A 13,064-nucleotide genomic window follows, 5' to 3' on the forward strand; every position below is an offset into this window, starting at 1 on the left:
TGTCTGTCAGCACATCTATGACATCATACATCTATGGAGGGTTAGTGTGTGAGCCAGCCTTGACATCACTGAAGGGAAGGTTGTAAGGACTATGCTGTTTTTTAATTATTCCGAATTGCTTTAAATGGGCTGTCTGTTATAAGGATGCCTGTAATGTACTTGTATTACTACTGTTAGCTAATTTACTATTACAGTTCAACATTTCCATCAGATAATGCTCATTGGAGGAATTACGCAGCAAAAAACAGCCATTATAGTATTTATTCACATCTTTACTATTTACAGTGACTTTCAGAGGAGCTTTAAAGGATTAACCAGAGAGAGAGCCATATATAGGGGGAGGGAGAGGGAGAGGTAGGGAGAGAGAGAGAGAGAGGTAGGGAGAGAGAGAGAAAGCGGTAGAGAGAGGTGTAGAGAAAGAGAGAGAGACACCAGGCTTCATCAGCTACTACCTCGACTCAGACATGCACAGATACACACACACTATCTGTTTCCAAACGTCACTCCCTATACATTGTCTCCCTCTGTCTGGTTTTCTGTAGTTGAAGACACAGCGAACCTGCCTCCCTCCCCTCCTCCCTCACCTGCTGCTGAACACTGCTTTGGACCCCTGGATCAAGGTAAGGTCCTGGGAGAGAGAGATAGAGGGAGATAGAGAGATAGAGAGAGATATAGATAGATAGAGAGAGAGTGAGAGAGAGAGAGAGAGATGTGCTATCATCATGAGTGAATGTGAAGTGGAGTTGTATTTGACCGTGCTGAGACGAGTTGGAACCCCATTCCACTGCCCCATTGGAGGATACTGTATATGTCACCTTCAGAAGAACCAATCACAGAGGCTCCCTACCTGGGTCATATGGTTACACAGAAAAAGGAAACCAAACACAGGAAGTGTTTCTTAGACATTCATTCTCTTTGAACAGAAGTCCTCTCCCTTCTCCTCATTTTCCTTTTTACCCTGGATTTAGAAATGCTTTCACCTTAATCACTTCTTTACCTCAATCCCTCCATCCACCAGCCCATACTCCTTCATCCTCCCCTTTCCCTGACCATTCGTCTTGGAATGCCTAGTGCATGACCTTCGCATGACCTCACCCATCCTCACTCTTCCTCACCCCCCACCGGCATCCTTCCTCTCCCCTGACTTTCATCATCCACCCCTCCTGTCCTTGCAGATATAACTCTGGTAGCCTGTTTGCCTTCCTAACCTCTCTTGTTTCCACTTATGTGTATTTGTCTTTATTCTTCTGTCCTGTGTTTAAGCATGTCTTCTTGTTAGTTTTTCCTTGTTCTCTGCCCATGCTTGTTTGTCTTCCTGGTTTGTTTCTGATCGTGCCTGACCTGATCTGTGTTTGTTTAGTCTGACTGCAGTGGACATGTGACCTATGACAGAGATTGTGGGAGGGGCCAGCCATCCTCAGACAGACTGGTGGTTGAATTTACATGTTAGCTACATAGCTTCCTGATGTTCAGAAAATGGAAACTTCCTCTGTTCCTATCTTATTACATAGAAATCTCCCTTATATTTAAATATCTTTATCAATTCCTATAGAAATTGAAGTATGTTTATAAAAGAACACCTTGGCACCACTGTTTTACTCGGGGCAGTGAGTAAATACCTCAGCCAGCAAGCAAAGTTGTCTGCCCACTGGCAGCACTACAGCACTGCTCATCAGCACTGCAGCAGTTGGCCCAATAACACTAGCTTTCAATGGATGTCATTGTTACATTGCTTTACATCCCGGTCACTGTTAAATTGTTCTGAATATGTGGTCCCATCTTCTCTCTGGTTATGGCAGACCCCAAACTCAGTCACTTTCAGTTGCTGGTCACTGTCCTTGTATCTTTGTCTTGTTGCTTCTCTCTCTCTCTCTCTCTCTCTCTCTCTCTCTCTCTCTCTCTCTCTCCACCCTTTGTCTTAATTTTCCCTTGTTCTCTCAATCTTTTTTTTCTCTTTATCTCTACTACTTTCTCTTGCTCGCTCTCATCAGTCTCTCTCTTTCTCCCCAACACCAAGTCCCTCTATACCCCCTTTTCCATCCCTCCCTACCTCCCTGTGTGTTTCTCTGTGTGTGTCCAGATTTCCCCTGCAGTACGTTCTTCTCCTGTGTGTCTGTTGTTTGTCCCTCTACCTCCCTCCCCTTTCCCTTCCTCAATTTCTTTCCCTCCCTGTCTGTTTCTCTGTGAGTCTTTCCCTCTCCCTCTCCCTGTCTGTCTCTCTCTGTGTGTGTGTCCAGATTTCCCCTGCAGTACGTTCTTCTCCTGTGTGTCTGTTGTTTGTAGATGTAGGGGATGAGGAGGAAGAGGCCTGCCCTCTCCACCACTTCCAAAATTCTCGGGAGAGGTGCAAGTTCCTCGCCCCCTCCATCTCTGTGTCTATGCCCGAGGATGACCCCTACCACTCTGACGAGGAATACTATGATCACCCCTTGTTCAGCCCTGAGTGGGATCGCTCGGTCTCCTCTCGGCCCTCAGTGCCGGCCGCTGCCTTTAGACAGATCCAAGGTGAACCGCGCATGGTTCCTCTACGTACGCCATTCTTCCTTCCTATCTTCCCTTCTTCCTCCTACCTTCCTCTTTCTCCCTCTCTTTTACCCCCGATCCCCCTTTTCTGTGGTTCGACCAATAACCTCCGTCTTTTCGTCCGTCCGTCCGTGTGTTTGTTTGTGTCCGTGTGGTGTCAATTAGTTCAAAGAATCTGAGCACTTTCATGTTTTGTGATGTTTAGATGATCTAGTTTGTTGTGATTTATCTCAATCAAAGCCATTTGTTCACTGTAGTCGACTTTGCCTCCGGAAGCATCCCATCACTTATCAAAGTGATCCGACGAATATAAACATAACTGATTTCATTTTTAATTTGAACACAAATTTGCCTGAGAAAATTCTTAAACCTACATGTGCATACTTGCAAGGATGCATATCATAAAATGTTTATGCATACAGGTAAAAAAAAAATGCCATATGCAAATCACTTAAACAGAGTGGCATGCAGGCGCAGGACTTGCTGTGGTCCAAATGGCTTGCAGCAATATACAGAGGTGCATGAACTAAGACTTGTTCCATGCACATGTTTTCCTCTCTGCCGGTCTGTGACATCATGCCATGTGTTATGTCTCTGTCTGTCATCACTCCATCAAAGACAAACTCATCCCTGAGCCCTCCCTTCTCATGTGTTCCATCACCCGCTCACACACACACACACACACACACACACACACACACACACACACACACACACACACACACACACACACACACACACACACACACACACACACACACACACACACACACACACACACACACACACACACACGTTGTAGATCACCGGATCCACAGGATCACACACATGCTCTCAGAGGACACACAGCACACACACTCTCAATACGCTCTCTCACAACTTCAAAGGCTTATAGTATTAGTCGACAAAGACAAGTCCTTAGCACCTCATCAAGGCTGAAGTGAATGTTTTCTGTAGTAGGCTGGATGAAGGGGCTCCATGTACCACAAACATCGGAGGGATTCGGAAGGTGACTTGGTCCCCTGCAATTTGACACTTTTCAAACATCTGAAACAGCTTTTTGAAATATAGGGCCATAATTAATATGCTTAATTCTATGTAAAAAAGATGTGTATTTTTCTGCATATCCAAGCATATCTCTTGAGCTCTCTGTATCCTCCTGACTGCAGTTAAATATGCTTCTCTGCATCTGCTCAAATCTGGGTAAAAGATTCAAAGAATGTGAGACTTATTCATTACATTTAGCTATTGCTTGCTTTTCTAAAGTTTGCCAACAGGCATCCTAGCTAAGATAGTTAGACAAGTTAGAAAAACTAACTTGGGGCTCCCGAGTGGCGCAGCGGTCTAAGGCACAACATCTTTGTGCTAGAGGCGTCACTACAGACCCTGGTTCAGTTGTATCACAACTGGCTGTGATCGGGAGTCCCATAGGGCGGCGCACAATTGGCCCAGCATCGTCTGGGTTAGGGGAGGCTTTGGCCGGGGTAGGCCATCATTGTAAAATAAGAATTTGTTCTTAACTGGCTTGCCTAGTAAAATAAAAACTTGATTGATAGCATGAAATGGCTTCTTGGTAGCTAGTTGGGAGATTGGGAACCTATGTGGGCTAGCTAAAACCAACTTCATAAAATTGCTAGGTTGCAGACTGTATAAAGTCTGGTTGGTGCTGGTGCCTTGCCGAGCTCAGCTAGCTGAACTGAACAAGTGTGCTCGCATACTCTCTTAAAAGACCTTTGCTTGAAAAACGAATAAAAGGCAGCAATAGTTCTGTTTGTCTGTTTTGAGACACCATAGCCAGTATACACTTCTTAAAAATACAATTAATCTAAGATAATTAATGACAGATGAAGGTTTGACGTTTTTGCCATGGAGAGCTTAGTCACGCAATTTTGCATCTGTCTGGGATGTTTGGTGCAGTATTTTCCAAGTAAAAAAATGTACGAGACCGAGTCACCTCTCGTTGATTGACAATATGCACTTCATTGAAAAAAACCCTACTATTGGCCAAATCGCGAACAAGGGGGCGTAGTCTTCGGCTACCGACAGGCTTGCCTCAAGAAAAACATGTGTGTGCCCGAACAGCCATAAAAACTCTTGCCAAAGTCCAAAACGAAGAAAGATGTCACAAAATGTCATCATAATATACTGTATGCACTAACTGTTCCAAACTGTTTCGGCCGAGAAGCGTGCGGACGCCATAAGGCATCAGTCCTCCTCTCTATCTCCTCTCCCTGTGCAGAGAGGGCCCCTGCTGTGATGTGACCTAGCAGGCTGTACACTGCTGCCACATCCAGTCACTGCCCTGCTCCATAGACACACACAGACACACAGCAGCCCAGCCGCCTGGTGTAATATAAAACCCTGAGCACCGTGCCGGAGAATCCTTTGAAGAACCTGTTTTGGTTCCAGGTAGAACCTTTTTTGATTCCTTGTAGAACCCTTTCCACAGAGGGTTCTACATGGAAACAAAAAAGTTTCTACACGAAACCAAAACGGGTTTTAACTTAAAATAAAATGGTGTTCTTATGGGGACAGCCGAAGAACCCTTTTGGAACATAGTGCCCACACCCCACTATCCATCACATGGATCAACTCAGGTTATGGTTTCAGAACTTGGATGCGGTGAGAGTAGGATTTCTGATATATTTATGTGGCTCTTCTCTCAACTGACAATGAGAAGGCCAAGTCCACTTAATGTAGAATGTACTGTATGTATAACTACAGTGCACAACTTTGCTTGCAAAAGACTGTTATGGTGTATCACGCATGTATTTTGTTACAGATAAAGGTATGTTTGAATGGAAATAGCCTGATGTGGTGTGTCGGCATGGTGCGTGTGTGACAGAGAGAGACAAACTATGGCCATTGTGTGCATTTTGATAACATCGATCCACAGCAGATTTTACAGACAGGTGAGGTGAGGGTTCTTTTATAGCCTGACGAAAACCTTTGGGTTCACGCTGTCACAATTGCACTCAATAAAACTACAAGAATATTCAACAGTGTGCTGGACCAGTATCTAATCTTTCTTTCAGGATGATTTTATATCTTTAATATAAAGAAAAGCCTCTGTTTAAACTCTATGATCCATAACATCCCATCCAGTCCAAACCCAAACAAATCACATGACCGGGGGAGAAAAAGTCACTCACTCATACGCTACAACATCTGTGACCAGTGCATCTATCTCTGTCTACAATAGATTCTATACAGTATACACCGTGAGCCACCTTTACAGAGCTGAAAGTGTCCCACCGATTTTACCAATGTAACCCAAGTCTGTGTTGCCAACCCGTAGTCTTGATGTATACTTCTTTTATACAAAGTAGAGACCGTCGAGGCTCTTACAGACACATTCGAGGAGGAGGAGGAGGAGGAAGAGGTGTTGATGTTGGAGGAGGAGATGGAAGGGGCAGCAGCAGAAATCACAGCAGCTCTTGAGGAGCTGTGGAGTGGGGATGAGCCTGAGCTGGACAGCCCCCCAGCCGAGCCCTTAGAGCAGGCAGAGGCCATAGGCGAGGCCCATACTGTGCCACCCATACAGGCCGAGGCAGCTAGTGCCGCCCCAGAAGGCCCTAACGGGAGGGTGGAGGAGGAGGAGGTGGCAGAGGCTGAGGGGGAGGAGGAGAGTCCTGAGGAAGGTGTGTCTGTCTGTCCTCTCTCTCCTCTCCCAGGCTGCATGTTATTGTATTGTGTGTAGACAATAATATAATTTAGGCTTTAAGGGAATCCCCCGCTACGCTCTGCTGAAGGCTGGAGCCATGTTTTAAATCGTTCTTCCTGATTCCTCCTTTTTGCTTTCTCTTTGCTTTTGTTTTCAGTTTTTAGCTGCAATTTTTGAGGCCGGGCTTTTCGTGTCTGTGTTAATGAAATGTCACCGATCCTCCCAACCAAGCTTTCCCTTCTCTGATGCTACTTACCGATGTATTGATGTCTCATTGGTGTTAACCCATTGCTCAGTGTCTTTCTGCCAGTGATGTTTGCCATTAAAATGCCTCATTTATATAGCATGTAAATCACTCGTTCTCTATTGGATTCAGCTGTGTTTCGTAATAATATCAATATCAAGTGTTTTTATTGCCATTTCACTGGTTTTCATATTTTAGATATTGTGTCAATAGTGTTATTCTGTCATTTTTCCTATTGTTGAAATATATTTATGTCTTAGTTGATCTTAATAACATTATACTTGAAATAAAATTTGAACTTATACAACTTATTCTAGGAAAATTTGATGATAGATGATTGTCCATTGTCCTCAAATGTAATAGTTGAATATGTAATCAAAAATCAGCAATCAGGGTGTAAAGCAGACATTTAGCTAAATGCAAATCATTAGGATTTCTCCATAAAGCCTGGAAATAATGACAGAAAGGCTATTATTTGACCCTTTATTAGATATGTAAAGTTGTCAATTCCATTTCTCATTGCTTGGTTCTTCTCATCCATCAACGCCATGGCTGCCTGCACATTCCGGTTCCGTCATTCCGGTTCCATAACGTTCCGTCACGTTCCATGCCATTGTTTCGTCCATCAGTGAGTGGGTTCCGCCTCATGGGTTCCGCCTCATGCTCCTGTCCTGCCTCAGTGATGCGCGATGCTCTTTGTATTGTGCTACAGTAAGTGATAACAGGCTTTGAGCCTGGAGCAGTGCTTTGCCTGTGTCTGTGATAGTATGGCTGGCCCTGGTTAAAATGGCTGACCTAAAACAAAGTAGCCTACCTTTAATAGCTGAATGTTGAAGCAAAACCAAACAAACTACTAAAGATTTAACTTACAGCCTTGAAGATGGACACGGACAAACCAGACAGCGAGAGGAGTGGATCCCTCAGCCCAGACTTCACTGAACAAGAGAGTCCAGCTTTCCTCAGCAGGGACCACACAGCAGCACCCGTGATCCCCAAAACGGACATGGCTTCCCCTTCCCCTTCTCTGTCCCCTTTACCTTCAAACAGCCAGAGCCAAGCCAAAGAGCTTAGCAAAATGTCTATACTGGATGAACCTAAAACAGTCTCAGAGAAGCAGCCGTCAGTGGAAGTTCTTGAGTCCAGTAACCTCACGTCGGATTCAGGGTCTGGGTTCACTACAGCTGGAGACCAAGGTCAAGGACAAGATGTGCCATCTGACTCTAACAAAGACAAATCGGGCATGTCAGCTTATTTCGAGACTTCGGCCCTGAAGCCAGACGAGGGATCCAAGGGGGTTCAAGCAGAAGGTTATTATGAACTGAGCACCGCAGGAGAAGAGAAGAAGGTCTTAGGGAGCAGTTCCCCAACAGTTCCGTCACCCCTTGAGATCAACTACAGCATGCTGGCACAAACACAGTCAGTGGAAGAGAAATCAGACACGATGGGAGATCAAAAGGAGACCTTACCGGCCCTGGACAGGAGTAACGAATGTAGGCTGTCTCCTGGGAAGCTGGCCCTGGATCAAAGAAGCTACTCTCTCAACATAACGATTGGATCGATGGATCCCAGTGGTCATGGACGACCTAGAAACTTCTCCCCACTGGCCACGGATATCATGTCTTTTACCAGCGGCAGTCTGGAGGAGTCTGCCAACTATCTCCCAGTCACCATCCCATCTGTGGAGAAGGAGCCACCACCCTTCCGTCCCCTGATCCTGGAGACGGCAGCCTCAGTCACGTCCGACTCTTCATCTCCTCCCCACAACACAGCAACAGAGACCCCCGGTGAAAAGACCAGCCCCCAGGGGTCAGAGTCCCCAGAATCTCCCTTCCCACCCAAATACTACTACAAAAACGGGACAGTCATGGCTCCTGACCTACCTGAAATGCTGGACCTTGCGGGCAGCAGGTCTAGACTGGCTTCTGAGAACACTGACCCTGAGATCATGAGGAGGAAGTCTGTCCCTGTGGACGCCCAAGTCCTTGGCAGCGACTCCCTGGCTAACCTGGTTCTGGGGGACCAGAGTCAGAACCAGAGTCTTGCCAAGAGTGAGAGCCAGCTGGAGGAGTTGGGTTACTGTGTGTTCAGTGAGTACTCAGGGCCCATGCCTTCCCCTGCTGACCTCCATAGTCCCATTGACTCCCCGCCCCAGCGCTTTACCCCTATGGCTCTGGAGGAAAAGATGGCGGAGGAGAAACTGAAAATCGATGCCAGAGACAAACTAGCCGAAGACGACAAGACCAGTCAGTTAGCTGAGAGCGCCGGTTCCAAAGAAAAAGAAGAAACCAAACAAATGGGACAGAAGGATTCAGCTTCAGAGGAAAAAGACAACAAAAAGATCAGCCATGAAAATGCTTCCATGGAAAACCAAAAAGACAAACCAGCTTCAGCTGTGAAGTCAGCCGAGTCCTTTGTAACTCCTACAGTGACGGTTACATTGGAAGAGGAGGAGAAGCTAGGAGACAACGGACCCGAGACAGATGCTGAGATGGCTGCCTACGAGAGGCAGATCCGCCGGCTGGAGATGGAGGACAGGCCCCTGAGCATGGAGGAGGAGCGGGAGCTGCAGGAGCTCAGGGAGAAGGTGAAGGACAAGTTCCTGGTGCACCAGGAGGCATACGAGGAGGTGGATGCTGAAGACGTCTACCAACTGACTGGAGTTGCCAAGGACAGGATCGGCAGGCCCGTTAGGCCCTCCCCAGCCTCCTCTGTGGAGAGTACCACAGAAGAAGACAATGTTTCAGTTACGGAGACAGAGAAACCTAAACAGACAAGAGGTCAGACAACACCAAAGAAGGTTGACATCATGGTGATGTCTCCATCTGTGTCAGTTGGTGGTTTGAGCACCACAGAAGAAGACAAGGTTTTAGTTACGGAGACAGAGAAACCTAAGCAGACAAGAGGTCAGACAACACCAACAAAGCTTGACGTCATGGCAACGTCTCCATCTGTGTCAGGTGATGGTGTGAGCACCACAGAAGAAGATACGGTTCCTGTTATGGAGACAGAGAAACCTAAACAGAATGGAGGTCAGACAACGCCAATGAAGGTTGACATCATGGTAACTTCTCCATCTGTGTCAGGTGATTGTGTGAGAACCACAGAAGAAGAAAAGATTCCAGTTATGGAAATAGAGAAACCTAAACAGACGGGAGGTCAGACAACGCCAACCAAGGTTGACATCATGGTAACTTCTCCATCTGTGTCAGGTGATTGTGTGAGTACCACAGAAGAAGAAAAGGTTCCAGTTATGGAAATAGAGAAACCTAAAGAGACGGGAGGTCAGACCACACCAACCAAGGTTGACATCATGGTGACTTCTCCATCTGTGTCAGGTGATTGTGTGAGCACCACAGAAGAAGAAAAGGTTCCAGTTATGGAAATAGAGAAACCTAAACAGACGGGAGGTCAGACAACACCAACCAAGGTTGACATCATGGTGACTTCTCCATCTGTGTCAGGTGATGGTGTGAGCACCACAGAAGAAGACAATATTTCAGTTACGGAGACAGAGAAACCTAAACAGACGGGAGGTCAGACAACACCAACAAAGCTTGACGTCATGGTGATTTCTGCCTCTGGTGTTGTGAGCACCACAGAAGAAGACAAGGTTCCAGTTACGGAAATAGAGAAACCTAAACAGAATGGAGGTGAGACAACACCAACCAAGGTTGACATCATGGTGACTTCTCCATCTGTGTCAGGTGATGGTGTGAGCACCACAGAAGAAGAAAAGGTTTCAGTTACGGAAATAGAGAAACCTAAACAGAATGGAGGTCAGACAACGCCAACAAAGATTGACGTCATGACGACGTCTCCATCTGTGTCAGGTGGTGGTGTGAGCACCACAGAAGAAGACAACGAGAAAGTTAGCAAAGAGGAGCTGAAGGAGCAGGTTGTAGAGGTCAAAGAGAGGACCATGGAAGAAAATAAAAAGGTAGAGGGGGAGGAGGAGGATACAGAGCAGACAGTGGAACCAGATGAAATCATGATAAAGATAAAACCATCAATGCCTGTAGAGAAAGAAGAGAAGGTTGAGAAGGATAGAATGACAAACAAGGAGGAAGAGGAGGAGGAAGATAGTGAAGTTCTGGCAGGGGCAGGAGCAGCGTTGATTGATGTTCCAGAACCCAGAGCTGCCATAGAGTCAGTGGTGACTGTAGAAGATGACTTCATCACTGTAGTCCAGACCATCGACGAGGGGGAGGAGCCAGGACACAGCGTGCGTTTTTCCGCTCCGCCCGAGCCTGAGACACCAGAGGAGGAGGAGTCCCAGGAGGTGGAGATCATGGAGGCAGCTAGTCTAGAGGAGGTGGGGGATGTCTCAGAGGAGGTCCTTGAGAAGGAGGTGCAGGCCTCCCCAGAGAAGGAGGTGCAGTTGGAGACCGAGGGACAGACAGAGAGCTACGACAGAGACGAGACCACCATGGACGACTCCATCCTAGACAGCTCTTGGGTCGATACTCAAGGTGAGATTTATCTCTGTTATCATCCAATAATACATGTTTCAATGACAGATAAATTACATGTTTAATGACCACAAATAATAATATAATCACTGGTTAGAGAAATGCAATAGTATAGTCAATATGTGACCGTCTCGATTCGGTCCAATGTAGCAACATTTGTAATGGTGTTTTTTAAATTGGATAAAAGTAGAGACTCAGAGCTATTCTGCTTTGAAAGTTGATACATTTGTTACCTCACTTTTAACAAAATGGCCCGTTAATGTTTTGGTACACCTACTGGAGAGCTCTTCTTTGTCTACACCCATTTAGCATCGTTCACACATCTTAAGCCGTAGCCCCTCCCATGTCCTTTAAGGATGCACAGTGTAGGAAACAACCAAAGATTTCAAGACTAAAAGTGGTGAATGTAGTAGCAAAAAGTAGTCTTAAAAATACACTTTATCTAGTCCTTGGCCTATATCCTAAACTGATATCTTAGTCATGTTGTTCTTCACATTACCATCTGTAGTAAACACAAACTATATAAAAAAAAGACATGATTTTAGGCCTCCCGAGCAGGTGCAGCGGTGCAAGGCACTGCATCTACAGACCTGGGTTCGATCCCAGGCTGTATCACGACCGGCCATGATTGGCCCAGTGTCGTCTGAGTTACGGGAAGGTTTGGCCGGGGGGAGGCTTTACTTGGCTCATCGCACCCAAGAAATGCCTCTTCTTTGAAGTAGGGAGATGGGATAAACGCCTAGTTTCTTGAAATATATGGATCTGATACCTGTTCATGTTTATTACAATATTTTCACAGTGGAGACTTCATATTTCATCATGATAACAAAATTACACATCAACACTGTTTTATCCAGTTTATGAGTGTTATGGCCATATTTTGTGTTGTGTCCATAGTACTACTGCATGATGATGACCTTACCATGTCTGTTTTGTACCTAGATCTCTCCACTGTAGATGTGGATGATGACATGAGCATGGCTGCCGAGCAGATCGAGCCCCTGAGAGCCGACCGGGTCCCAGCCCCACCAGTCAAGAAGTACAAGACTCTCCAGCAGCAGAAGCAGGAAAAGCAGCCAGTGAAGCCCAAGGCTAAAAGTGGGCGTGTGAGGGGGCGCGAGGTGTGCGTCTCCACCCCTGAACGGAAACCCGTCCGCAAGGAGACTGTCTGTATCCCCAGGGAAGACATCAAGAAGAAAAAAGGTTCAGAACTACAGTATCTCTCCAAATCATTTTGTTACTCTATTTATTTTATTTTTGTAAATGATTTGTAGTTATACATTATTAATTGACAGATTATTAAATTCTCTTTGATTTGAAGTGGTGTAGATCTCCATTCAGTTTGTTACTCTAGAGAGCCAGATTCCCAGATACTTCAGTGGAGAATCTCGATTTAAATAGCTTTATAGTCCAGGACAAGGCTGGATGTGTCTGGGAAACCAATAATTAAAAACATTTCTATATAGTTCTTTGTAGTTATATATTATTAATTGACAGATTTTGTTATTTTCTTTCATTCTAATTGTCAAATATTATCATCTTTAAAAGCCTTTAAGATCTCAGATGAATGTTAACTGGCATTCAGAGAGTCTTCCTTGGTGGGTGTCTGTACTACCAAACCTTTGTGCCACACTATGTCCTTTTCTCTCTTTGACTATCTCTCACTCTTCCTTCTGATTCTACTTGTACATTCTTCCTTTTTCTCTTTGACTATGTGTCTACCTCATCCTTCTCCTAGCCATGAACAAGAAGACTGAGCTGACTAAGAAAGCAGAGACGCGCTCCTCTCCATCACGGAAGAGTGTGTTAAAGCCTACTGCGGTCCGACACCCAAGTCCCGCCCAGCCCCAACCCCACCCCTGTGCTAGGAGGAAACCTACAGGTGACCAACCACTCCTGGGTTTCGTCCCAAATGGCACCCTATTCTCTATAGGGCCTGTAGGGCACGGTCAAAAGTAGCTCACTAAATAGGAAATAGTGTGCCATTTGGAATGTCCCGCTGGCTGGGCCAGGGAGGCTTCTGCAATGTGGCTGCAAATATCAACATTCTCATCTCATCAATAAATCAAATGTATTAATGAAGCCATTTTTACATCAGCAGTTTCACAAAGTACTTGATATTAACCTCATCCTTACAGTTGATTGAAGCTTCTATTTTTGTTAC

General features: G+C 45.6%; 1 protein-coding gene across 1 annotated transcript in view; it reads left to right on the plus strand.

Moving 5' to 3' along the window:
- LOC115129663 (microtubule-associated protein 2-like) overlaps positions 1-13,064 on the plus strand; it is a 147,989-nt gene that overhangs the window by 107,721 nt on the left and 27,204 nt on the right. Inside the window, exons 5-10 of the mRNA XM_065018467.1 lie at positions 543-620; positions 2,284-2,505; positions 5,850-6,164; positions 7,304-10,900; positions 11,843-12,103; positions 12,639-12,782. Of these exons, the coding sequence (XP_064874539.1) occupies positions 543-620; positions 2,284-2,505; positions 5,850-6,164; positions 7,304-10,900; positions 11,843-12,103; positions 12,639-12,782 (4,617 nt within the window). The remainder of the gene's footprint in view (positions 1-542; positions 621-2,283; positions 2,506-5,849; positions 6,165-7,303; positions 10,901-11,842; positions 12,104-12,638; positions 12,783-13,064) is intronic.

The sequence above is a fragment of the Oncorhynchus nerka genome, linkage group LG1, assembly GCF_034236695.1.
Source record: "Oncorhynchus nerka isolate Pitt River linkage group LG1, Oner_Uvic_2.0, whole genome shotgun sequence".
NCBI classification, from domain to species: Eukaryota; Metazoa; Chordata; class Actinopteri; order Salmoniformes; family Salmonidae; genus Oncorhynchus; species Oncorhynchus nerka.